Raw genomic sequence first — 27319 nt, 5'->3', positions numbered from 1 at the left:
CAATAGTACATACGATGACTAGAGTGTCTCAGGATCCCTAGGCCAAGGTGGGATGCTATTCTCCAGGGCCCTCCCGGAGCCTCCTCAGCCAGGGCCAAACAGTAATAGTGATGATGATTCCTACTCCACCCACTTGCTCACTGAATAATCCTTCAAGGGCAGTATGCGTTGTTAACCCCATTTTACAGGTGAGGTAATCAAGGCCAGAGAAGGTGGGTCACTGAACCAAATCACACAGCAAAAAATGGCGGATCTGGGACCACTGCTCAGCTACTTCCACACCGGGCAGAAGCCAGCCCTCATCCCTGGTCCCTGGCCAGTCTGCTGGGGAGTCTGGGACTCCTGACTCCTGGATTCTAGTCCCACCAGCGGTGGGGGGGGGGGGGGGGTGTAAGTTAAAAGTAGGGGAAAGGAGCCAAAAAAGATGAACACTTTACTTAGTCCCCTCCCAGAAAGAGCCCTGGGCCGGGAAAAAAACCAACAGTTACCAAGCAGGGTCCTGTGCCCGGTATGTCTCACTGGCTCCTTCCCACGCCCGTGTGGGGCGTTATGATATGCACACCGCAGATCAGGTCTCCAAGACTCAGAGAGGTCAGTGACTTGTCCAAGGTCACACAGCTAGGAAAGTGGCAGTCCTGGGAGGGAGAATCCCTCCTCACCCCTCCCGCCTTCAGCCCCAGACCTCCTCAGCCACCCCTCCCTTCTGATGAAATGTAGACTCTGCCACCTCTTCCCCAGGCCTAAGCAGAGGCCCTCTGTGTCTAGTTGCCTAGGCCCCTCTCTCTGCTGACTGATGCCAGCTTGGTACTTGACCCCACACGCAGTTTAGAGGACCCAGGGCTCACTTAACAGAGACCTGGCCCCCAAGGAATTCACAATCTTGGGAGCAAAGAGGGGACTCATGTTCACTGAGCCCCTATCAGGCCAGGCACTTCATATGCATTAGCCATTTAATACAGTACAAAGCGCATGGATGGGTGCGTAGTGATGCTGAGTGAATATCTTCTTTCATTCAGAAATATTCATTGCGCACTTACTACAAGCCACTCTATCCTCAGTGCTGCAATACAGCACTGAACAGGTAAATGAACATCCCGGCCCTTGTGGGGCTCACACGAATGAAAGAACAAACAGACTTGTGTCAGGTAGGTGTTAATATTCCCGTTTTACAGATGCAAAACAGACACACAGAGCCACCCAGCTGCACGTGGCAGAATAAGGATTCTATTCCAGGCCAACCTGCCCCAAAGGCCTTTGCACTGTATCACGTGACCCAAAAAAAATCACCACATCAGTGTATGAGGATCTGGAGAGAAGTCAGTTGATTGTGATAGGATCGTAGTTTCAGAGTGAGGATCTTCCCTCAGCTCCCCCACCCCGGGCCTCCCTTTACACCTCCCAGTGGCCTCAGGGCCACAGGACGTGCATTAGAATAGAGCCCACGTGGCAGTCACTTAGCCAAACCCGTACTCACCCAGAAGCAGCCGTGGAGTCACGCAGCCATCAGGGAGAAGCCGTGGAGCCATCGCCGCAGCAGCACATGGAAGCAAGGAACAGCCATGAGATACAAGCACAGCCAACAAACAAATCTTTGGGGCCCCTCTCTGGTCTGAGCTTGGGCTGGGGGGAGCCCTGCCCTCCCTCTGCCTCAGAGGTTCTTTGGGGTAGAGGCTCTTAGTCAGCACTCTGATCATCTACCCTGAGCTCATCAGGCCTCCCAAGGCCCAGCCCACTAGAGGCAGCAGGATCCCTGTGGACAGACATTAGTTGAGCACCTACTGTGTGCCAGGTGTTGGTCCCTGCCCTCATGGAACCTACAGTCAGTGAGGAAGCAATCCTATAAATAAATAATTACAATTGTGATGAGTGCTTCAAGGAGGAGACTTAAGAACTTGGGTTCATACCCTGGCCCTGTCACGTACTAGCTTTGTGACATCGGGCCTATTTCTTAATTTCTCTGTGCCTCAGTTATTCACCTGTAAAATAGGGAAGATATTAGTATCCACCTCCAGAGTTGTTGTGAAGATTAAGTGAGTTAATAGATGTAAAACATTTTGAACAATGCTTGGCACACAGTAACACAGCAAACTGTTCATACGTGTTAGCTACTTTTATCACAGGGAGTTGTAGGCATGGGTTTCAGAGGGCTCTAGTGTGGGTCAGGCCACCATCTACCCGAGAAGGCAGAGATTAAAGGAGGCGATGAGAGATGAAGCTCTGAGCCCAGTGCCTGGTATATGGTAACTAATAACTCAATAACTAATGATGGCATTCTTAGGGCTGTTCTCCAGCACATCCCTAGAGTCAAGCATCTCAGCAGGATTGCTGTCAGAAATGCTTCCTCCCCACAAATACACACCCAGGACTACAACTTTGGATTGAAAAATAACCAGCACCCATATTCTCACCCAATTCCTCAAATGCCTCATCTCCTTTGATCTTCACAATAACCTAGGAAGTGGACAAAGGCAAAATTATTACTGTTCCCATTTTACAGATGAGGACAGTGAAGTGAAAGGACTCCTCTCTGTGTGTTCTTGGGCCCTCACTTCACATCTCCAAGCCTAGTTAAGTGTTTGAGCCAGGAATCCAGCTGGCATCTGCCTGGATTTTGTTCTTCAGGTCTTCCCTTCCATTTTTTCCTTCAGTCTCTGCCACACTAGCTGTCCAGCCCCAGACAAGCCTTTGAACCTCTGCAACCTCAGTCCCTTCAACTGAAACCATCGAACAGCCAGCCCAGCATCCAAGCTCTCCCTTCACAGGCTCAGCCACTGCTACCCAACCCCTCCTCTAACCCTTGACCATTGCCAACTTCAGCCACTCACCCACGAGCCAAGGAATGTCTGCACTCAACTGCCCTAAACCCATGCTTTACAGATGGAGAAACTGAGGTCCAAATTGGCCACATACCCAAGCTTGCCTTTCAGTGCCCAGCTCCTGCGCTAAGCATCGTCAAGTGGGGCTGGCCCTCTGGAGAAACTCCCATGAGGCCCTGACCCACAAGTTGTTCCTTCTGCTCCTTTCCCCCTTCGTTGGGCCCAGTGGGCACCCACGCAACCTGTCCCCCACCTCTGCAGCCTGAACATCCCAGAGCTCTGAGCTCACCCAGCAGGGGCCAGGCAGCTACTGCAGGTAAGGGTTAAGTAATGTGGGCACCTCAGTACCTACAGGGTGGAGTCTCCCCCTTTTAGTAGAGCCTGGGCTTTGGGTCAGACAGACCTGGCTTAGAATCCCAGCCCAGTCACTTCCTAGCTGTGTGACTTTGGTCAAGTCCATTCACCTCCCTGAACTGCTGTGAAATAGGGATAATACCTATTCCCTCATGAGGATGTAAGGATTACGAGTAATAGGTAATGTTGCACATTAAAGGCTTGGCACAGAGTACCACACACAGTAAGTGCTCAAGAGGCTGCAGTTCTAATTATGAGTCGAGAACACAGGCCAAGAACAGGACTTGGGGGCCCACCACACTTAACCCTTGCCCCATTCTCTCCCCTCCCCTCACATGGGGTGAGGGTAATCCCAAACCAGGTCCTAGAGGATGTAGGAATGGGTGCTAGGAGATCCTTAGACAATCTAGGCTCATCTGCCCTTCTCATTTCATAGAAAGAGAAACTGAGACCCAGAGAGAAAAGTGACTGCCCACGGATAATCGGGGAGTGCGGGGAATCCTGCCCCGTTAATGAACATGGGAATCTTAGGCGGTGGGGAAATTCTGAATGCCCCATCCCCCAGGGGACTATCATAAAGGTCCACTCTACAAACCCCCAGCAAATCTCAGGCCACCATGACCTCTACAGTGAGTCTTTCATGGGTATCCTATTCAGCTCTTTGGCTAGCAGACATGTATGTCACACAGTAGGTACTCAGGAAAAGCTTAGGGAATAACCACATGAAACTCCTCTCTGGTTCCACAGCTCTGCTCAGGCGCCCCTTCCAGGGGTCCCTCCTTGCATCTCCCTTCCTCGCTCCCACCCCAGCCAGCCTCTGTCTCAGGTCCTATCAGCTGCACCCAACTGCAGCCAGCAGAGCTCTGCGCCTCCAGAGGCCTGTACTGTGTCAGCATCTTCCCAGCCAGGCTGGGATGCTCCTGCCCAGCACAGCCAGCCAGGCTCCCTGCCAGGGTCCACTCTGCAAAGGGGGTGCTGGCCTTGCCCTGCCAGGGGCCCCACCCGCACTGGCCTGGGGAATAGGGCAGCCTGGGAGCTTCTATTGGCACCTGAGGCCTTCGGAAGGGAGGCCAGCCTAGTCTAGACAGTTCAGGGATGGGCTGATCAGGAAACAGACAGGTGTCACCCACACACCCAGGCACTCCACCTGCATCCCACATTGCTAGGACCTGGCAGGCTCTGCCTGACGCTCCTATACACACAGCAGAAACCTCAGGGCTTCCCCCACTCCATTCCCTTCTCAAAACACCCCCACTGGCCTGTTCCCAGACCAGCTACCATTCTGCACTCATTGCTTCATTGGATTCTGCTAACGCCTGTAAGATCTGGGTTATTAACTAAGGAAGAACCATGGGCTCAGAGAGGTGAAGTGACTCATGCAAGGTCACACAGCAAGGAACTGGCAGGGCCAGGATTCAAACCCAGTTCTGCTGCATGTAAAGCCAACCGGGTACCAGAAGTCCCCTTCTGCCCCTCCTCTCTGCTCCCTACAGCTTCTGGATGCCCTTCTTCCCAAAACTTCCACCCCCTCTACAAAGTCTCTCCTCCCCCATTTCTAGTCAGAATTAACAATTCCCACCTCATGGCTGTATTAACACCTTGTTTACATGCACTGAGGACAGCAGGGTACAAGAGTTATTTCTGAGGGGTCTGTCTCTCTGACACTCAGAAGGGCCCAGAAGGCAGAGAGTGACCCCAGTAAGTGCTCCTTAGACCTGAGAGTCTGTCACTTCTATCTCCACTTTCCCCTTCCCCTCACCCAAAAGTCCTCTGGCCTCCTCCTGTGGATCCCCTCCCCACCCCCAGCCTCCTGCCAAGACCAGTCCCCAGGGCTGGAACTGGAGTGAAGTTGGGGGCTTGCAGTAACCTCAGGGGCTCTGACCCCTCCCTGGCCTCACTCTCTTCCCTTCAGTAGCTGAGCAGCTGCCCTGACCTGACACCAGGCAGTTCTCACAGGGACTCCCAGCTGCCCTGAGCCCCAGCCCAGGTCAGACTCTCCCCTACACCTCCTCCTGGAGCAAAGGGCTCCAGGAGCAGAGAGGCGGCTGCCTTCAGCCCTAATGCGAGAATGTAAGGGGTCACATTCAGCCACTCCCTCCCAGGAGAAGCTGTGAGCCTCGGAGCAACCTCCCCCAATCCTACCGGGTAATCCTCCCCTCTCTCCTTCTGAGGCAAGCTTGGGCTGAGGTCGTCTGAACAAGTTCCCGCCTCCACTTGGCTGGAGGGGAGAAGTCCTATCCTACCCCCAAAGAGGTGGGGTCTGCTGGAAAGTGTCAGTGAGGGCAGAAAACTCTCGGAGAAAGACAGAGGACAGGGACAGGGAGAGACTGGGCCACACACAGCAGGAGAGACACAGGGAACCGGGAGGTGAGGGCAAGCAGGAACCAGAGCCCAACCGCGAGACCCGGCCGACCCGAGGCAGAGAGAAGTCCCCTAGACCCAGCCTGGAGGGGAGCGTGTGCGGCCGGGGCGGCAACAGGAGAGCCACCCCGGCGGGCAGAGCCGGCGCCCCAGCTCGCGGGTCCCTCAGTCCGGAAACTCAAAGTCAGTTACGTAAGGGCCAGAGCGGGGCGCGGGGCCCCGGGCCCGGGCGCCCCCTCCGGCTGCGCGCCGCCCGCCCGCTCCGCCGGCGCTGCAGCTGGCCCGGCAGCAGCACGCGGGGCCCGACAGGGCGGGGTTGGAGGGGGGGGGTCTGGACTGCAGCACTCCGCAGAGACCCACCCGCGGGCACCTAACCTGGGATCCCCGCCCCAGACAAGCCCGAGACCGGTTGGGACCGCCGGCGCCCAGCTTCCAGCTCCGGACGCGAGCTCTCGGACCCCCTTCCTGTCGCCCCTGCCCCTCCCCGCACCCTGAACTTGGAGACGCCCAGGCCCCTCTAGACCCCCAGTTCGGAACTTGGAACCCTGGACCCTTAGAACCCCCGATCCCGACCCCGACCCTTAGAAGCAGATCGCTCCCCACCCGCGGGACGGCCCGGGCCCTGGGGAGTGGGTCCATCTGTCTTTCCCCCCGTCCCTCCCGGAGACCCGGGGTCGCCCCCCGGGAGGTCCAGGCTCACCTGGGCTGGACGGGGCGGGGACCTGGCCGGGCCGGGCCGGGCCGCGTTCTCGCCCTCCGCCGCTCTCGCCCTTTAAGAGGTTCCTGCCACTTTGCCCCGCCGGGGGCCTCCACCTGCACTGACAGGGCAACTCTGGCGTGAGGCCCCGCCCCCGACCCGGGGCGCCTTCTGATTGGCGCAGGAAACTGCCAGTCAGCGGGGCGGCCCGGGGAGATCGGGCTGGGCAGAGGGAGCGTCGCAACCGGGAAGGGGCGGGGGCTGCAGGTGCGGCCTGACCAGAAGCCTAGCTCTGGGCGGCCGGGTGCTGACCCGTTGGACCTGGGGAGGGTCGGGCAGAGAGCTCCTGGATTGGCTGGTGTGGTATCTGATGTCATATGGCAAAAGTATGATGCAATTTGCCACGTGGTGCTACCCGTAAGGCTGGAAGGGAGATAGGGGACCTAAGGAAGTAACCCTGACGAGGACACCTGGATGACCTGTCCCACCTGTGTGACCTCGAGCGAGTCACTTCTCTGAATCTGAGTTTCCTCAACTATAAATCTTAACAATGTTTTCCTGAGAATTAGCGGTCTATATTAAGTAAACACGGGTCTGGCACACAGTTGGTGGCTTTCAGTAAATGTAGGTTCTGCTTCCTTCGTCCCCATCTTGCCACTCTTCTCAGAGACCTTCCCCCTCCTGATTGTCCTTCCCATCAGTGCTGCAAGGACCTTTTGTAGTCACTGGTCCAAGTCCCCTCCCCTCTTTACCTCATTTCAGACCTGTGCTCACATACTTCCAGTGACAGGAAACTCTCCACCTCCCAGTCAGGCCTCCTTCATTTTAAAAACGTCCTCAGACGTCAAAAACTCTGCCTAAGATTAAGGCCAACTCCACCCTTTAGGAGTCCTGCCCACAGAGAACAAACCTAATCCCTCCTCTGTGTTAAGGAATCACAGAATCATAAAATCATGGGGTATTTCAGGTTGGAGAGCCATGGAGAGCTAATCCCTTTTGGGGGCAATTGGGGCAAAGTGACGCTCACTGAGGACAAGTGACTTCCTATGACTTCAGTGGTCTTCCTGTTAGATGGACTCTGGGATCGGACTGCCTGGGTCTCAGAACCCAACACTGCTACTTACAAGCTGTGTGTCATTAAATGAAATAATGCATGTAAAGTACTAAGAACAGTGCCGGTCTCAGGGTAAGCATCCAAAAAGTGTTAGCATTTATTATTGATGTTAATGTTGTATCAAGGTTATAAACTCATGTTTTGCCACCCCCCCCCCCCCAAGTTCACTGATGCCTCCTCTGACTCATGTCTTGTTTTAGTTTTCAGGGCCTTGGTCCCTGCCTTCAAGAGGCTCACAGTCTAGCAGAGAAGGGTCTGAGCCCCTAGATTTGGGGGATGCTTTCTGATAAAGGTGCACAGGCTCCAATGCACCGCAGAAGCTTTAGTTCCTTTAACCAGAAATCTGGACATTTGAGACCCTTTCAGTCCCTCACCCAGTGGACCCCACAAGGAAAGGTGACACACACCTCCAGGTTCCCAAGCCTACTGACACACCTTTCACTTGTCCACATGCTCACCTGCCCACCAGGTGGTACTGCCCAGTGGTTAAGAGTTTGGGATTTGGAGGCAATCGAGTCTAGGCTCATCTTACCAGCTTTGTACCTCTGGGCAAATCACTTTCCCTCTGGATTAATAACAGCGCCAACTTCATATAGAGCTGTTGGGAAAATTAAATGAGAGTATGTGAAAATGCATATGCAGATACCCAGTAACGGATCCAGTATTATTTTTTAATTGCTCCCATATGTATTCATGCACCCAGGAGAGAGCAGGCTGTGAATGCCTTGATTTAGCTTGGGCAAAAGGGGTTTCCTCCCCCCACACCCCCCCTCTTCTGACTCTCCTCCTCAATCGGAGGGGCGGGGCGAGGAGAATCCCGCAGCTGCCTGGACTGGGCTATTCTAAGGAGCTGCCGCAGGCCCCGCCCCCTCCCTGACTGGGGCAGGCACTTGGCTCCTCCTCTGTTAGGCAGGAGCTGCCTGCGGGTGACTCAGCAGCGCCAGCGCCTGCCCCGGCCTGATAAGTGTGTGTGCCTGGGAATGTGTGTGTGGTGGGGGTGGCCAGGGAGGGCTCTGTGTTTCTGAGTTTGTGCGTGGGACGTCCACGTGGGAGTGCGCTTGTGACCTTGACCTTGTGTGTGTCTCTCATCTCTGTGTGTGTGTTGGGGGGGGTAAGGGGGTTGCATTTATGGGTGTGACGGTGTGCCCTTCTTGGTGAGTTTGCACAGAGGGTGTGACTCTGTTTGTGTTTGTCTCTGTGTCATATAAACTGGTCCCCTGCCCCCCCTCCAGCCAGGCCCTGGGGCCCTAGAGAACTCTATCCTGCCCAGGGCCCTCTCTGCCTAGACAGCCTGGGTTTCTTGTTGGGGTGACTTGTGCACTTATGTGGGTGAAAGTCACTGGGTTGGGGGAATGGGATGGGTAGGTGCTGTCACTGCCTGGACTTCAGCTCCCCCTGCCCCACTGCCTCTGCCTGTGAAGTCTCCACCTCCTTCCCCTGACTCAGGGAGTAATTTGCTCCCTGAGATGCTCCCTGTGGGGGAGGCCTCCAGAGGAGGCGATCAGTATTGTTTTATGTGCATTCTCTCATTTGATCCCATTGAGTCCTTACAGCCAAAAGTGTTCTAGAGAGGGTCTGAGAGCAGAAGTGACAGCCAAGGTCTCACAGCTCTTAATAGAAGGCATGAAGGTTACAGGCAGGGGGCAGATCTCTTCCCCAGGCTTAGCACCGAGTTTGCTTCAGGCCTGTGGGGGACTGATAAGCTTGGGGGACAGGGGAAGGAACCTGTTTGTGTCTCCCCCTTCCTCCTCCGAGTTGCCTGGGCCTCCAGCCAACTGCTTATCCTGCCAGAGCCTGGGCTCTGCGATCAGCCTCAAGTGGGTGATTGGGTCTTGAATTGGGTGATAAAGAGGCCAGGAGACGGGCTAGGGGATTGGGGGTAGGGAGTGGGGGCAGGGCCAGTATGGGAGCATCTGTTCCTCCAGCAAAATTTAACTGAGCACATTATTCAAAACTGACCAGCACTCAGTCTAAGTGGGGAAGGGTGTCACAAGACCAGGCCACAAGGAATGATGGAGACAGAGTGGGAAGCTCAGGCCTGAGGCCAGGGATGTGGCTGGACTCTGTTGCAGGTTTGAATCCTGACTTCACCATTCCCAGGGCCGGTGTATGGCCTGGCCAGTCATTTTTCTCTCCTAGCCTGTCACCTTGTCAGTCAAATGAGGTAATGGCGCTCATCCTGTCTGCCTTTCCTGACTCCAGGATGTTAGGACTCTTGGATGTTAAGTGGGAAAGCCATTTGTAAACTGAAAGTTGCTCTCCATACATAATCGACGTTCCTGTTGTCCTGCTGTGATTCACGGCCTCCTACGATGAAGGCCCTAAAGCAGCCGTATACTCAGAACCCAGAGAAGGAAAAGGATCCCATCTGAGGGATTAGAGAAGATTACCTGGAGAAGGTGACCTTCCAGCTAGACTTTTTTTTGTTTTGTTTTAATTAATTTATTTATCTTATTGGCTGTGTTGGGTCTTCTTTTGCTGTGCGCGGGCTTTCTTTAGTTGTGACGAGTGGGGGCTACTCTTCGTTGTGGTGCGTGGGCTCCTCATTGCCGTGGCTTCTCTTGTTGTGAAGCATGGGCTGTAAGTGTGTGGGCTTCAATAGTTGCAGCACATGGGCTCAATAGTTGTGGCTCATGGGCTCTAAAGCACAGTCTCAATAGTTGTGGCACACTGGCTTTGTTGCTCCGCGGCATGTGGGATCTTCCTGGAGCAGGGATCAAACCCATGTCCCCTGCACTGCAGGCGGATTCTTAACCACTGCATCACCTAGGAAGCCCCCAGCTAGACTTTTAAGGATGAATTTACTACTGTGTATGGAAATGGAAGAGGGCATTCCGGGGGAAGGACAGCCTGCACAAATGCCTGGAAGTAGAATAGTAAAGGTGTGCTCTGGGAACAGTAAATGATCTGGTATATTTGGAGCACAGAGTGAATCATGTGACCACATAGTGGAAGACCTTGAATGCCAGGTTAAGACCAGGGCAGGTAGGACTCCCCTGGTGGTCCAGTGGCTAAGACTCTGTGCTCCCAATGCAGGGGACCTGGGTTTGATCCCTGGTCAGGGAACTAGATCCCACGTGCCACAACTAAGAACCCACTTGCCACAACAAAGAGCCCACATGCTGTAACAAAGATCCCATGTGCAACAACGAAGATCCCACATGCCACAATTAAGACCTGGCACAGCCAAATAAATTAAAAAAAAAAAAAAAAAGACCAGCAGGTGGTGGAGGAGAGGGGAGATATTGACATTTGGGGTTAGCCAGGGTGGAAACAGCCATGTGCTAGGGTGTGGCAGTCACTTGGGGAGCATCTGAGGTGGAGAGAGAGAGAATTGGTGAGCAGTGGTTCAGGGAACCCTCTCCAGGAGGATCCACTTGAAGCCTGGGGCAGATCCCAGGATGACATCGAGGTGGGCAAGAGGCTGCAGAGCCCCCTCCAAGGGAGAGGTGGGAGTTGGCAGGGATGGAGAGGTAGCCGAGTGTCAGAGGCCCCAGTCCAGGGAGGGATGCATGCACGGGCACAGAGGATGCCTGCCAATAAACACAGAAGGTCTCCAAAGGCCCTGCTGCCCAGGAGGGCCTCTGCTTTGCTAGATTGTGGGGAGGGGGCCAATCCCACCAGGAGAACCCCTTCCCAGGGAAGGTGCCATCCCCAGAAGCCCCTGTTCAAACAGCAGTGGTTCCCAATGATGGGCTTTTTATATATCTGCCAGGTACTTCACTAACCTGTTCCCACAGATCCCCCTATTTGAAGGCTGAGGCTGGGAGAGGTGACACGATATACTTGGGATCACACAGCCAGTCAGTGGCAAGGCCAGGACTTGAAGGCAGCATTCCCTGTTTCCTGAGAGGGCAGGAAAGAGCTGATGGAGGTGTTTGGTGGGAAGGCTAAGATTCTGGCTATTTGGGGCCAGGAATCTGGGAGGAGCAGGCTCCAGGGAGAAGGAAAGATGGTGTCTGCTGCCACCTTGCGGTCATAGAGCGGCTGCGGGGGAGGCGTAGAGCCCAGCCGCCCAGGCTTCCCAAGAGGACCTGCATCAGGGCCTCAACCTGGCACAGGGGGGCTGTTTTGGGTGCATGGGGGTCAGCTCTGAGGCAGGGGGTTGTGGTGTTCCTCTCAAAGGCACTGAGATCTATTAAAATAGCTCACCTTTACTACCGGGAAGACTCTATCTTTGCAGTTGGGAGAACTCAGGAGCTAGTGGGCAGGTCTAGGATTCTGGGGCCTAACGCTTATTTGGGGGCCTCTTTTTTTAAAAGGAAAAATGTAAAGTTAAGAATAAAAAATGGAGGGACTTCCCTGGTGGCGCAGTGGTTAAGAATCTGCCTGCCAGTGCAGGGGACACAGGTTTGATCCCTGGTTCTGGGAAGATCCCACATGACACAGAGGAGCTAAGCCCGTGCACAACAACGACTGAGCCTGCGTTCTAGGGCCCACGTACCACAACGACTGAGCCCGCGGGCTGGAACCACTGAAGCCTGTGTGCCTAGAGCCTGTGCTCCGCAGCAAGAGAAGCCACTGTGCTGAGAAGCCCTCGCTCCACAACGAAGAGTAGCCTCGCTCACCACAACTAGAGAACGCCTGTGCGCAGCAACAAAGACCCAACACAGCACCCCCCGCCAAAAAAAAAGAATAAAAAATGGAGAACTCTATTCACTATCTTATGATAAACCATATGGCAAAGAATATTTTAAAAAGAACATAATATATATCAATATATCTATAACTGAATCATTTTGCTGTACAGCAGAAATTAACAACACATTGTAAATCAACTATACTTCAATAAAAAAATTATTGATTACAAAAAATATATATCATGCAAAATAATACCTAAATAAATAAATAAATAAATAATGCCTGTAGCCACTCAGGGTCAGAGGACACAGTGGAAAGGAGGGAAAGTCAGAGTGGAAAGACACAGTGGTCTTAACCAATTGAAGTTCATGTATTTTACTTTTGCAAATTTTATGGACACATATGACCTTGTGAACACAAGGCCAGGGTCCTTCCTAGGGCCGGTGCAAGTGTGAGGCCTTGACTGACACATAAACCTTATGGTGAGTCCACCCCCAGGCCTGGCAGGTGGTTTGGGAATTCTGAAGCCAGAGCAGGATCTGGGTTTATGTCTCCCAGTCAATCCCCCCACCCCCACTCCCATGCCCCATAGGCAGGCTTTTCACCCAGACCTTCTAGAGCTTGCTACCTGGAACTAAGCCCATACTCAACATATCTGTGTGGCCAAATCCTAACAGTTAGGTTGCTCCAGCCAGGACTGCTCAGGGATCCTCTGTTCCATCCAGTTGAATCCTCCTTTGCTTTCCAGGCTTGGAGGTCCAAGCCCAGAAGCCCCAGGAAGCCTTCTCTGCCAGTCCTTGCCTCCCCAGCAGTGCTAGCACTGGGCTGGGCACAGAGGCCTTTGGTCAGCACAGAGCTGTTGTCTGAGTCCTTGAAGTGCTGTCAGTCTGATGTCACCCACATGTGGTCAGTCTAGATGGTCACATCCTTAAACCCCTCCTCTTGCAGCCAGGCCTGGGGGGGATTGAGAGTGGGAGATAGAGAGAGGACTCAAACACAGAGATAACACCTCTGACATATGGGTGGCTACTGTAATAGGCCGCGCACGTTGTTTTGCAGGAACTTGGAATCAGCTCCTATCCAGTTCAAGTTGGCTAAGACCGCTGACCCTAAAACTGGGCCTGCACGGGTGTCTGATGAATGACCTTTTGCCATCAGAGGGACAAAAAGTCCACTTCAGATCATGCTAACCACCTCCGTTATTGAACATGCATCCTGTAAAGAAGCCATGTCACTCAGGTACACCTGTGCAGAACCCTGGTTACCTCACCTTTTCCCTACGATCTTTCCCCATTCCTAAGACTCTGCTTCTTTATCCCATAATTATCCCCCACCCCTTGCCCTCGGAGCGGCAGATCTAAGATTTGTTCTCCTGTATCCTCACTTGGCTGCCTCTGAGTTTTCTCTGCTGCAGACTTCAGCATCTCAGTGCCTGGCTTGCCATGTGTCAGGCAGATGAACCTAGTCTGGTAACGCTTAGGTCCGCCTGACTCCAGGTGTCAGGCTGTCTTTGCTCAACCTCAGTACTGGACAGTCAGGGCGGAACCATCCCTTCCCACCCCGACCCACATCTCCCTCTGCTCTCATTCTGTATTCTCCGTCCACTCAGCACAGCCAGGATAGTGACGAGAAGCTCAAAGGAGTCCTGGGGCCCATGGGAGTGGGACAGCAAGGAAGGGCCCTTTTGAAGCCCCAGACTGAACAAGTGGAAAGACTGGACTTTGGTGTGTCTGTTCACTGCTTATCCTCAGTCTGAGCACAGAGCCTGCCACACTGTACACAATAAACATTAGTTGAATGAATGTAATTTGAGGCAGCAGCTCAGGGTAGGGGAACTTTCTTGGGTAGGGAAACTTCTTGACCTCATCTACCTCTGGGTTCTTCTCCTGGTCGTCTGGGGCTGGGGATCTGGGCGAGGCTTCCTACAGGTCTTAGTAAAGATTTTCAGCTTTAGGTTTCCTTGGTGGCGCATGGTTAAGAATCTGCCTGCCAATGCAGGAGGCATGGGTTTGATCCCTGGTCCGGGAAGATGTCACATGCCATGGAGCAACTAAGCCCGTGCACCACAACTACTGAGCCTGTGCTCTAGAGCCCACAAGCCACAAATACTGAAGCCCGCGTGCACCTAGAGCCTGTGCTCTGCAACAAGAGAGGCCACCGCAATGAGAAGCCTACGCACTGCAATGAAGAGTAGCCCCCACGCTCACCGCAACTAGAGAAAGCCTGAGCGCAGCAACGAAGACCCAACACAGCCGACAAATAAATAAAATTTTTTTTTAAAAAGATTTTCAGCTTTGCTGCATCTTCCTTCTCTTTCTCTCTGGAGCAACATCCTGACTATCAGAGGAAGCTGCTGTGTGACTTTAGGCAAGTCACTTCCCGTCTCTGAGCCTCCAGCTCCTCATTTGTTAAAAATGCTCACTTTCAAGTGTTTTAAATTATCCAAGTGAAATGTTTATTATGCCCTTTCATGTGCCAGGCACTGCATAAGGCCCATGGGATTGAAAGAATAAAGGAGGTAATAGCTTTCAAGGACAGCCGTGCATGACACATAAAGGACATTCAGTCAGTTATAGTTCTCCATGCTCACCCAGTATCTCCCAACAGAATTCCTCCCTCATTCAAGACCCTCTTTCAGGAACCAGTTCCAGTCCACAATTTCCAGGAATGAGGAGAGGGCTGGACAGGTGGATGAGCTGTGGACAACAGCACAGGAGAAAGGAATAGGAACCAAATAAGGGTGCTAATGCCAGACATGCCAGTAGGTGGCAGCAGCGTCTGTGAAATGCGCTTGTCCTCCTGCTGCCTCTCCCAAACTTCTCCCAGGCCAAGCGGCAGTCATGCAGCAAACACATTAGGGTGAGTGAATAAGTGTGTGTCCCCGTGGGAAGTGTGTGTACAAAGAAGTGTGTGCCTGTGCTATTGAACGCACCTGTGCACGCGTATGTGACCAATACGTATCCAGGTGCCAGGAGTGAGTGTGGGTGAGAGAACATGTAACCAACAGTGTGAAGCAGTGTGTGTGGGGAGGAGGTCTGTGCACACGGTCAGGTGTGCGTAGGTGTGGCCTCCGGGTCCGTGTAGGTCTATTTGCTTGTGACTGTGTGGTGTGTGGACTCCCCCTCCCCGATGCAGCTTCTTAACCTTTGGGATCCTGGACCCTTGGGGCACCCCATGAATCCCATGGCAAAGCACACACTCGACACGGTGTACAGACCCCACTTCAGAGGGTTCTGGAATCGCTGTGGACCCCTTGGGGTTCCCCCGGGGTGAGGGAGCACATTCAGATGTTAATAGAATGGGGAACTACGGGGGACATTTCCCCCCTTCTATTCAAGCTTATTCTCCGTTTCTATAATGAGCATTCTATAGTGGCCATAAACATCATTGAAGACAGAAACCCCTGTGTTCCCTCCCACCAGTCTTCCCTTCCCTCTCCCCACAACCCCTCCGGAAGCAGTTGGGTTCCCCTTTGTCTGGGCGATGCCGGGGGCCCAGCAGCCTGCTGAGAAAGGGCAGGTCTTGCTCGGCAGGGGGTGCTCTGATAGCTGCTGCGGGATATCCACGCAGGGCCAAGGGTCAGCACAGCGCCATCACAGAAGGCTTCCTGGAGGCAGAGGAAGTGGCACTGACCTGCAAGTGTGATGAAGTTGGCACCGGACAGGAGTCTGCCCAGCCCGCCCCATTTCTCTGAGAACCTCCTGCCCTTGAGCTGGGCCTCAGCAGTCCCCTTCCTGTAGAGGGTCCCCCTCTCTCTCCAAGGGAGTCTGAAGTGGCAGGCAGGCAAGCCTGAACGTAGACTCCTAGCATCCTCCATTGGGAAGGAGCACGAGAGGTCATCTGGATTTTTCAGGCAACTGGAAGCTATTGAAGGTTAAAAGCAGAGTGTTTCCCCATCAATAATAATGTGCCCTCATTACATGCACAGCTGTTGTCTTGTTGGGTCCTCAAGAGAAGCCTGGTAAGTTAGTTACAGTAATTGTTATCCTATTTTACAAGAGGAAAGTGATACCCAGAGTGGTCCTGCAGGTATGCTTTTCCTCAGGGCATATAGAGAGGTGGATGAAAAAAAGTCTCTACTGTGCACATACTCACATAAACACCCAATGCTCTGGTGTGCTTCCCTTTCTCCCTCCCCTCCCCCCTTCCCCTCCCCCACTCCTCTTCAGAGGGAGTTGGCTCTGGGCAGAGCAGAGCTGCGGGGTCTCCGGGAGGTCTGGACTTGAGTGGCTCTCTGAGTAGAGTGAGGTCAAGCATCCAAGCCCCCTCCCCACCCCGGGGCAGCCCGGTAGCCCTGCCCCCACTGCTGCCCACACAGCCTGCAGCTGGGAATGGGGTGAGATTCCCAGTCTCGGTCAGGGCACGCACCTGCGTTGGAACTCATCACCTGGACACAGCAGGCCCCAGGTGGGCAGCCCAGGGCTGGGGCTCTGGGGCTCAGAAGGGGGGGGGGTTGCCCCAAAGGGGAAGAGGGGCTCTGTGCCCTGGTTCTCTTAAGGACCTGGTCACACACGGTGGGGAGGCAGATCCTGGGGCAGGAAGTTCCCCTTCCAGAGAGTTACTGAGAAACCATCAAGGCCAGCATCTAAATTTGAGGAGAACACTGAGGAGGGGAGGAAGGTATCTTGAGGCATCAGGCTCTAACTCCCACCTCTGGGGCTGCTTGAGATTTGGGGCTTCTGTGACCAAAGGCAAGGTCATTGTAGGAGGCGGGAGGGGGGAGGGAGATTAGTGGGAGCCCCAAGAGGCATGTGGGCAGGGCTCTGGAGGACAAGAGCCTTAGACTAGGGGGGGTGGGCCGCAGGGAAGAAGGAGGAGCCAGTCTGGGCGGTGGGGGTGGGGCACACTCCAGGAAGGGGCGACGGCCCCCTTGCATGTCTGTGTCACCAGTCAGATGTGGGTCTTAAGGACAGTGTCACATCTCCCTCTGAGACAGCTCCTGAGGGTAGGGCTGTACTTTCCACTCCGTGTGAGCGGGCACGTCTGTGTCACCCCCCTTCCACAACAGAGCCGCCCTCATGAGGGAACCACAGAGGGTGAGCAAAAGAAACAGCTAGAGGGACGTCCCTGGTGGTCCCGTGGTTAAGAACCTGCCTTTCAATGCAGGGGATGCGGGTTCGAACCCTGCTCAGGAAACTAAGATCCCACACACTGGGGGGCAACGAAGCCCCCGCACTCTGGAGCCCGCGTGTCACAACTAGAGAGAAGCCCATGAGCCACAATGAAGAGCCCACGCGCTGCAACTAAGACCTGACGCAGCCAAATCAATGCATAAGTGAATATTTAAAAAAAAAAAAAAAAAGCAACAGCCAGAGACGAAGACACTGAGAATAGGGCTCACTTTATTGGGAAAATAGAAGGTTGGGTCCTTGGTCCCAAAATGGGACCTTGGAGAAGCAAAAGCCAAGTGTTTGCGTCGAGTTCATTTTGACATTCCTGTCTCCCTCACCCCCAAAGGGGGGCAGCTCCAATTACAAACACCAGACTCCCAGGGGGGGTGTCTGGTTTTTCCCAGTCACTGGGCAGATGCCCAGGGGATTTTACCAATAGGGGTCTGCTTCTGGGATCAAGGAACATGAGGGAAAGGTCTCTCTCTCCCAGGATGGCAATGCCCTCAGAGCCCATCAACTCCTGCCTCTGTCCCTCCATGTGCAGAGGCCCAGAGAGGGACAGAGCCCTGCCCAGGGGCACACAGTCACCAAGTGGAGGGTGGAGAGTCAAACCCACGTTCCTTGTCTCCTGGCTTGGGACTCACTCCAAGAGGACATTCTAGAAGATGAGCCCCATCAGATGGAAGTCACCTGCATGAACACGAGCCAAGAGACTCCATTCCCATGATTCAAACACACAAGCCAGGAGGTCCAGGCCAGTGCCACCCAGGGAACTTTCTTCCCTCTCAGGCTGTGCCCCAATCTTGGGTCCCTGGAAAGCCCATCCCGATGAGGACAAAAGAGAACAGCTATTTAGAAGGTACTTGGGAAGAAGATATCCTCTTGAAATGTGCTTCTCCAACGCATGCCGTCCCACCTTCTGAAACTCAAGGCGATGGTTAAAAAGGAAAGTTCTTTGCTCCTGACCCACCTACAGCATCCAGAGATGGGAGTCGGAGCAGGTATACGCTGGAATGTTAGATGACATTAAAAAGCTCCATTTGTTGAGCACTTACTAGGCACCAGGCACCTGCTTCATCCACTCAGTAGAATAACTGCCTCGAGCCAGTTGCAGTGTCAGTTGCCGGGAACACTTGTGGGACCCAAACAGACAAGGTCCTTCGCGCATAGCCTCTTTGTAAATCTTCACAACTTCTCACCAGGTAAGCGTTGTCATCCATGATGGAGGAAATGGGCTCAGTGAAGTGACTTTCCCAAGGTCACACAGCAAAAACATGGCAGGCAGTCAAAAAAATCACAGAACAATCAGGTCTTCCAAGGCAGGGAGGGACTGAATGGGAGAGAGCCACCTGCCAAAGCCACAGCAGCTTCTTAGGTGGCTGGCCTGCACCCCTGCTGCCAAGGTGATGAGGCACAGAGCCTGGCGGGGGCAGGGTGCTCAGTTCACACCTGTGAGCTGGACACAAGGGTCTCCCTAGTACCCTCCGTGTAATCACAGAGTGTCTTCTTGGGAACCAGGAAAGCAGAGGAAGTGGATTTGACAGACCCAGGACAGCATTCTAGCTGGCCCAGCCATGAATGTTCTAGCTGGACAAGTCGTGTGGCCTTGGGCAAGTCATTCCCCCCTCTGAGCCTCAGTTTCCTTATCTGTAAAATAGCCATAGGCATGCTGCGAAGATGAAGTATTACCCCATGTAAAGTGCCTAGAGCAATAAAGGGCCCCACGTGCTGTCTGTACTACCTGTTGTGATTACACTGGCCTCACACTGAGATCTGTGCCAGGGAAGGACTGCCCATAGGTGGAGCTCATGGCAGGTGGTGCTGATGGAGCCAGAACCGGAGCAACCCCCAGCCGAGTGCTCCGTTCTGTCAGCAGGTCCATCCTGAAAGCACCTCACCAGCCCCTCTCTGGCCCCCATTTTGAAGTTCCAACCTGCCTGCCACCAGAACCACACAGCCCGATGTTCTGGCCCCTGCTCTCCCAACACCTGCAAGTTCAGAGTCAGGGGTCCGGGTGCTGATCCTCTCCTGTCACTCCCCCCAGCTCCCAGCACTGTGTGCTCAGTGCCCAGAAACGAAATAAAGGAAGAAATAATGCTGAGAAAAGAAATGATGAGAGAAAGGGGTGTGTGTGTGTGTGTATGTGTGTGAGTGATGGAGCCAGGATCCAAAAGGATCACTTCCTAGGGCTTTTGGAGCCTCTGATCTGGCTGCCAGCCTGGATCTGCCATAGGTGCCAGGCGGGGAGGCAGGGAGAGGCCAGGCTAAGGATCCGCTGCTGACGACAGAGGGGCTGGTCTTCGGGCGGAGGCCCAGCAGGGGCCCAGCCTGGACTGTTCCTCCTCCAAGTCCTCTCAGGACGTGGTGACCCCTTTCCACTCTGGGGAACATTTCAAATTCCAAGCCAAACAAACCTCCTTAGGCAGCAGCCTCTGGCATCCCCATTATTATTACAGGATAACCCTGTACTGGGGGCCTACTATGTGCCAGGCAACACCTCTGTCCTTCAGAGAGGACCCTTGGAAGTGAAGCAACTTGCCTAAGATCACACTGCTAGCAAGTGGCCAAGAATCCAGCAAAATCAGGACACTTATTAGAAACTGAGCATCATGTTACAGACGGGCTCATTCCCTTGTCTTAAATCTAGGAGGGAACAGAAACTCAGAGAGGGCAAATCCCTCGCCGAGGTCACACAGCCAGCTGGTTAGCGTCAGAGTCGAGATTTGAATCCATTGCTGGGGCTTCCCAGGCCATGCAGAAGACTGAACTGGAGGGCTCTGGTTTACTCCCATCACCCTCCTGTCCTCCCCACCCAACCTCTCTTACATGACACTTGACATTATCCATCACTCCCTCCCCCTGGTAACGCCCTCCTCCTCCAGTTTCCATGGCAGCACATTCTCCCCATCCTCCTCCTGCTTCTCTGGCAGCTTCTCACTCTCCATGGTGGCTCCTGAGTCTAAAAAGCAGGGGGATCCCTACACTGGATCTCTCATCTCTTCTCTCTTCATCACTACCCCTGAAAGCTCATCTCCTTTTCTCTAGGTCTAGCTCTGACCTTGCACTGCAGCTCCACTTCTAAGTAATAATGGCTACTTACTACGTGCCAAGAGCTTACTTATGTGCTAGGCCATACACACACATTAATTCATCAAATCCTCATAACAACCCCATGAAGGAAGTCCATTCTACAGATGAGGAAACTGAGGCACACAGAGGGAAAGCCAAGATCTGACCCCAGCCTTAACCAGTACTTCTATTACAAGAAGAGATATGAAGTTATAGGACATTTTGAAACCAGAGGGAAAAACTTCCCTCCCACCTCTTGAAAAGAGAGGAGTGGAAATTCTGGAGGAAACCAGACCTACTCCACTGCTCTGAGAGCCCTGTGATAATCTAGAATTACACTGTCAATTTGGAGCTTTAAAATGCATTGTGCACAATACACTTTGAAACATGAAGATCTGGAGAGCTTCAGGAAGAACAAAAGTTCACGGAAAATTTCCCTTTTCCCTCAGATCTTTCCATTTAGTTTTAAGTCTTCAAAAATCTCATGCCAGGTTGCCAGCTACTAAGGCTCTTCTACTTCAATGATGCCTGGAATTCACCGGAAACTTGGACCCTGGAGTTCCACTGAGTTGAGTTCTGCCACCAAGAACGGGCTCTGCAACTTAGGGGTAAGTGGGTTGACCTCTCTGAGCCTGACTTCTTGTCTAAAATAAGGGCAGTACTACTTGCCCCACTGGGCTGTCATGACGATCAGAGGGACAACGTGCACCGAGCACGTGGCACAGGGCCTGGCACACAGGAGCATTCGGCTAAGCCCCAAGCTCCAGCTGCACACAACTTCTTGGGTTTGCCAAGCACTTGAACGTTTCCATGCTTTTGCACACGCCGTTCTCTCTTCTTGGTGGCCAACTCCTAGTCATCCTTGAAGGCCCTCTAACACTTTCCACCTCTTCCAGAATTGCTACAAATAAGGGTTTCAGTAAAAACTATAAAAGGCCCTTTCCTGCAACCCCCCCGCCCACCCTGGGGCTCCCTGTCACTGCATGCACCACACTGAGATGAAAAGATCTGTTTATGCTTTGGTCCCAGCGTGGCCTTGAACGTTCTGAGGGCAGGGCAATATCGGACTCATTTCTGAGTCCCAGTGCCCAGTGTGCACATGAAGTAGATTTCAATACATTTGCTTTACCTTAAATGCATGTGGTCTGGACCCAGCCCCTGCTGACTCAAAGACAAATTTACATATAAGAAGTATAAAAAAAACAAAACATAATAAAACATAAAAACCAGGCAGATCTGTTATAGCCACAGGAAATGGCAGTGAGTAGATCCAGAGCAGCCTCGAGACAGGCCTGTCCTGGGAGGGGCTGGAGCAGACACAATCTTTGCAAGGAGAAGAAACAGCCCTGGCTCCAACGTCATCTCCTTCAGGAGTCTTCCCCGGTTCCTAAATGGTCCCCTTTCTATGACATCTCCACAAGACACTAGCAGGAGGGGGTCCCAAGTGATAACAAGTGTCCAGGACTGTGTCCCTCACCTTGCTGACACCCCCCCCCCCAAGTCAGACACAGAGATCTCTACAGTCACAGGCACCATTTGGATGGTGAAGGTGGTCTAGGTGGGCTAGGACCCCAGGCCTTGGTAGCTTAGCAGCCTGGATCTAAGTGCCCACACCTTCCAGAGTGCTAGTGGAGCCATTTCCTGAAGGAAGGAAATTCCCAGGCCTGGGGCTTCCGGGGACCTCACCCTGAGAAGGGGGCTGTGCTTTGCCCACTAAGGCCATCCCTACCTCTAATGTGCCCAAAGCCTACTTTGGTGCCTAAGCCCCAAACCCCCTGAATGCTAAGCTCAGCCCTTGCTGGAGTGACAGTCTCCCAGACAGCGGAAAGGCTTTTGTTCCAAGGAAATGACTGTCAAAGGAAGAAGAGATATATCGTTTCTTTTTTTTTTTCTGTTTGAGACAAAGATGTCAATTTCTCTTCATCTGTCCCAAAAAGGGAAGAAAATTAAATTTGTTTTTACAAAGATGTCAGCACACTGCTTCAATAGGGAGTCAGGGGTGTGTGACAGAGGCAGTGTCAGGGAGAGAGGGGAGAGAGGTTGAGAGGGGAGGAGATGAAGCATGGGGGAGGCACAGGGAACAGGCCAGACCCTGATATCGGGGGGAAGCACAGACCTGGGAATGGCTGAATAAAATGCCAAACAAAGAGAAAAACTTCTAAGCCTCACTCTGGTGGTCCTCGCCCTCAGAAGCTTGAAGGGGGCAGCTCGAGCAGGTGGGGGACCTGGGGACACACACTGATGCCAGCACTGCAGTTACAGAAGCCTTTTTCCCCCCGCAGTTCCTTCAAAGTCAGGTCCGGGGCCAGGGATGTGGTTCCAGTTCACTGGATATATTGGGTGCAGCTGGGAGAAGGGAGAGACGCTTTCCTGGAGGTTCTTATCAAGGGGCCAGAGGCTGAGAGGAGGAAAATTCCACGCTGGTGCTTCAGATGCCCCCACCCAGTCCCAGGTGCCACCTACATTCACGGAGCTCTAACTAGTGTGGACCTCTGTCCTCCAGCACCTGGGCCAGAGAATCCATGGTTTGAGGACCCCCAAAGCATCCGCTCTCCAGCCTGAGCACCTAACCTCAAAGCAGAAGCCCCCTCTCTCTGCCTCAGCCCACCCCCACCAGCCCCTGGCACAGAGGCCGACTTGCAGCTCTGGTTCTGGATCTGCAGGCCCTCCTTACTCCTCCCTGTTGGGACCCTGAGGGCCTGTCCTGCTACCCTATCCTGGAGCCTCTGGCCTTGCTCCAAGGTCCCATCCCAAGCCTCACTGGGACACAGTGCTGGGGACACTACTTTGAAGCTGGGCATCCCCGCACATTCCAGGGAAACAACTGTCAAGGAGAGAAAAGGTATGTTGTTTCTCTCTATTTTATTTTCCCTTTGTTTATACAGGTGTCAAGTTGGACCTCCGTGAGCCTCTCCTCTTTCTGGAACTCGGGGCTGGGACTCTACCCAAGCTGGGGCCCCATCTCCTGCACACAGGCCCTGTCTCATGGCCCAATCTGGAGCTGTAGGCGCAGCCCTGTCCTTCAACTCACCCCCAGAAGGGCCTCCCTCCCCACCACACAGAGCCCCGATCTTGAAGCTCAATTCCACCATCCTCACCCCTACCGCTCCTTGGTCCTGGGCCGGGTCTCAGGCCAGACCCCCGCTCCTGCTAGCCCAGCTCCAATTAGAACTCGTGGCCCTCTCAGGGTGGAGGCCCCGCCCCCAGCGCAGGGGCCCCTTTTAGCCGCCCAATCCTAGAGCAACAGGTCCCACTCCCCTGGGCTCGCCGGCTCCCCCAGGCTAACCCAAAGTGGTTGGCCGTGAGCTCAGCCTAGAGGCACCACCCCACCGTCCAGCCCCCTGCCCGCCCCAGACCAGAGGTCCACCCCACTGCAGGGGCCCCACCTCCAGACCAGCGGCCCCCTTGCGCCCCACTGCGTGTCGTGGCCCCCGCCCCCCCCCCAAGAGCTCGGCAGGACCGCCGCCGGGGCACTCCGCCGGGGCGCGCGGCGGGCGGGCCGGCCCGGGCGGGTCAGGCGGCGGCACCACCGCCGGGGCCGTCGGACGGGGTGCAGGCGGTGACCCGTTCGCGGGCCGTGGCTTCGCGGGCGCGGCTGAAGCTGCCGGGTTCCGGGCGGCCGCAGGGCGTGCGGCAGAGCTGGCGGAAGCAGCGCTTGAAGTTCTCGTCGAGGAAGGCGTAGAGCACGGGGTTGAGGCTGCTGTTGGCGTAACCGAGCGCGATGCACAGGTGCAGCGCGGCCACCACGAGCGGGTCGCGGCGGTCGATGTCCACCAGCGTCCAGACGATGACGAAGATGTGGATGGGGGCCCAGCACACCACGAAGGCGCCCACCACCACCAGCACCATGCGCGTGATGCGCCGCAGGCTGCGGTCCTTCTCCTTGGAGCCCGACAGCAGGCGCACGCTGCGCAGGCGCAGCAGCATGAGGCCGTAGCACACGGTGATGACCAGGATGGGCACGACGAAGGCAAAGAGGAACACGCAGATCTTGGTCACCGTGTCCCAGTACCAGCTGGGGCTGGGGAACTGGAGCATACACACCACTGCCCCGTCTGGGCCAAGGAAACAAGGAAAGACAGTGAGTGGGGGGGCTTGTGGGCTTAAGGACCTTGTCTCCCTGCTCATCCACCCTTCTTGGCTTAGTCAAGCCCCACTGCCTCCTCCTGGCCTTTTCTCAAGGTGATTCTTCTACCCTGAGTGTCCTCCATCACTTCTGTACTTGGTGAACTCCTACTCATCCTTCAAGACCTCAGCAGATGGGCCCTAACCCAGGAGATCTGCTTTCTATATTCTCTCCAGTCCCTTTATCAGCCTTTATGTCCATGGGAAGCAGTGATATAATGATATAATTTAGTCCAAGCCTACTAAATGCCAGTCAGTATAACTGAAAACACCCCACACATTTCCAAAGTAGCTCCAGTGGGGACAATACTGCTATGATTGACTAAGCATGAGTTAAGAGCAGGACTCAGGCCCTGCTAACTGTGTGATGTGGCCTTGGGCAAATTATTCAACCTCTACCAGAGCTTCCATAAAGTGGGACTAACAACAGTACCTAAACTCATAGGGCTGTTGTGAGGATTAAATGGGCCATGGCATGGAAAGCATTTAGCACACTGTGGTTCAAGCACTTGGTGCACTCACATGGCAGAGGGGCAGAAACATATGGGAGTCGGAAGGTCAGAGCTAGGGCCAACGAGGCAGACCTCAGCTTAATGTCAAGAACCTTCTGGCTGCCACACTTGTCCAAAGATTAGAGGGGAACCCAGGATGGAATGAGCTCCCTGCCCCTGGAGTGTGGGCTTGGGCTAGATGAGCACCTTAGGGGATGTTATGGGATTCAGATACAGGGCTGAGGCTGATCCAGGGGACTCCCAGGATCTCTTGGGATTCTGGAATCTGAGGACTCACCCAGTGGACTTGGAGCCTGAGAATTATGAGAAAGAGACTGGGATCCACAAACAGAGTGGGTCCACAGGACATCACGGTGGCAGCACCCCCAGCAATATCTGAACCCAAGGATTTCATTGTACAGATGGCAGAAGCAGGCCCAGAGAGGAACAGCACTTGTCCAAGGTGGCTTATAGAACTGAGTGCCAGTGGCACACACTGGGGGAGTGTGTGTGTGTGTGTGTGTGAGAGAGAGAGACAGTGGGGGGTGGGGGGCAGTGAGAAGCCCCATCTGGCCTGGCCCTTAGGAGGGCTTCAGTTAATGGCCCGTAAACTGAAGGCTGACAGTGAGCAATGGCCCCAGCTGCTGAGTCAGGACTAATCACTCAGGGACTATATAAGGGCACCGGGAGCGCTACCCTTGTGAGAGTCGAGGGTGAGCAAGAAACCCCCCACCAAGCCTGTTTCCTCTCCTACCACAACACAAACCTTCACCCCAGTGGCCAAAAGGAGCAACAGATATGGGGGCAGGAACCTTGGGTTCTAGGCTAGATTCTACCAAATGTCTGGCTCTGTGACCCTAAGTAAACCACCTGACCTCTCTGATCCTCAGTTTTCTTTCGGTCCAGTGGAAGTAGGAGTCCCTACCTTGTCTATCTCACAGGCTTAATCATTCTAATAGCTGCGATTTATTGGGCCCTGACAATGAGCCAGGCCTTGTCCTAAGTGTTTTCCACATATAACCTCATTTAATATTTTCAACACCCCATGATAGAGTGTGGCTCAGATAGGTTAGTGACCAGTGTTTTTGGCACCCTGCTAAACTACTTTTCCCACTTACATCAAGTTGGGATCATGTGACCAGCTATCGCTAGGAAGCAGTGGGCCCTGACATTTAAAAGTGGTTGTGCTTTCTCACCACTCCCATATTCATCTGCTGGCCAGATGCCAGCACACTGCATGCAAAACCATCATTTGAAGCCTGGATCCCTGAATGACTGTGCGGAATAGAGCCCCTCTTCCTCTTCCTCACATTGGACTGTGATGTGAGTGAGAAATAAACTTCTACTGTGTTAAGCCTTAGAGCTTTGGAGATTGTTACAGCAGCCACCCTGACTGATACAGGCAGTTACTATACTAATTACCATTTTACTCTGAGGAAATGCACCTGTCATTCTGTGCAGGCCATTCTCTAGGCCTTGCTTTGGTCATCTGGGCCAGTGGGGTGGGAGGGAGTTTGGGATGGGATTGTAGATCTTGTGGCCCCCCACTGCTTACTGGTCAGTGACATCCTCACCCTATTGGCCATCCATTCATCTCCCTATCAGTCAGGAATCCACACATGTGGCCATCCATAACCCCATTCATAAACTTCCTTTGGCCAACCACCTGTATAACCACTGACCGATCATTCATCCTCACAACAGTCCACCATTCACATTCCCGTTTGTTGACTATTCACAGTCCCACTGGCCAGCCATCCACACTTTCATCCATCAGCAATCCACACCTCCATTGGTGAGCCACTTACACCCGCCCTGGTGAGTGGTCTGCAAACACACAGAGGCCCGTGCGCTGCCTCCTGTGGTCAGTGACCTGTACCAAGGCTCCTTCCCTCACTCACCCCGGGGGCGGGTCACGGCCATGACCATAATGGGTACACCAACACCCGAGGCCAGGACCCAGATGCAGATGTTGATCAGCTTGGCCTTGGCAGGTGTGCGGAAGTCCAGGGCCTTGATGGGGTGGCAGACGGCAATATAGCGGTCAACACTCATCATGGTGAGTGTGAAGATGCTGGTGAACATGTTGTAGTAGTCGATGGAGAGCACAACCTTGCAGAGCAGCTCCCCAAAGGGCCACGTCTCCATCAGGTACTTGGCACTCTGGAAGGGCAGTGTGCTGGTGGCCAGTGTGTCTGCCAAGGCCAGGTTGAAGATGTAGATGTTGGTGGCTGTCTTCATCTTAGTGTACCTTAAAAGGAAGTGCATGTATAATTGTTCCATTTCACGGATTTCAGTTTTACATGAAACTCAGGGAGGGGAAATGACTTGCCCAAGGTCACACAAAAGGTCAGGGGCAGAGGTGGGACTGGAACCCAGAGCTATCTGATTCAGTATGACTCCTTTCCACTATAACAGATGCAAAAGGAGTTCTCTGGCAGGGGGTAACTTTGGCAGGAGGTATTGGAGGAAAAACCCTTATCTTCCCAGGGGTTCTAAGCAGTATGGTTAAAGATAAAACTGGGCTCCAGAGGAAAACAGGTTCTAATTCTACCTCTAGTATTTATTAGCTGAGTGACTCTGGGCTAGTAACTTCAACT

The 27319-nt window shown here is 53.8% G+C and overlaps 2 protein-coding genes and 1 long non-coding RNA gene across 4 annotated transcripts in view; 1 reads left to right on the top strand and 2 right to left on the bottom strand.

Annotated features, from left to right (window-relative positions):
• Positions 1–1491, bottom strand: part of EPB41 (erythrocyte membrane protein band 4.1) — a 168665-nt gene extending 167174 nt beyond the window's left edge. Inside the window, exon 1 of the mRNA XM_057702769.1 lies at positions 1475–1491. The gene's annotated coding sequence lies outside the window, so the exon portion shown is untranslated. The remainder of the gene's footprint in view (positions 1–1474) is intronic.
• Positions 1492–8251: 6760 nt separating this feature from the next.
• On the top strand, positions 8252–14172 carry LOC130845039 (uncharacterized). 2 transcript variants are annotated; one of them, XR_009051313.1, is made up of 3 exons: positions 8252–8308; positions 12983–13162; positions 13922–14172. It is a non-coding gene; the product is annotated as an uncharacterized LOC130845039 (long non-coding RNA). The 2 variants fall into 2 exon arrangements; XR_009051312.1 differs by having other exon boundaries at positions 13872–14172.
• A 9444-nt stretch (positions 14173–23616) lies between these two features.
• OPRD1 (opioid receptor delta 1) overlaps positions 23617–27319 on the bottom strand; it is a 34397-nt gene continuing 30694 nt past the window's right edge. The window contains exons 2-3 of the mRNA XM_057745481.1: positions 26621–26970; positions 23617–24158 (exon numbers count right to left, since the gene is read on the bottom strand). Of these exons, the coding sequence (XP_057601464.1) occupies positions 23617–24158; positions 26621–26970 (892 nt within the window). The remainder of the gene's footprint in view (positions 24159–26620; positions 26971–27319) is intronic.

The sequence above is a fragment of the Hippopotamus amphibius genome, chromosome 1 (assembly GCF_030028045.1).
Source record: "Hippopotamus amphibius kiboko isolate mHipAmp2 chromosome 1, mHipAmp2.hap2, whole genome shotgun sequence".
Lineage (NCBI taxonomy): Eukaryota > Metazoa > Chordata > Mammalia > Artiodactyla > Hippopotamidae > Hippopotamus > Hippopotamus amphibius.
This window is presented reverse-complemented; position numbering and strand designations above follow the sequence as displayed.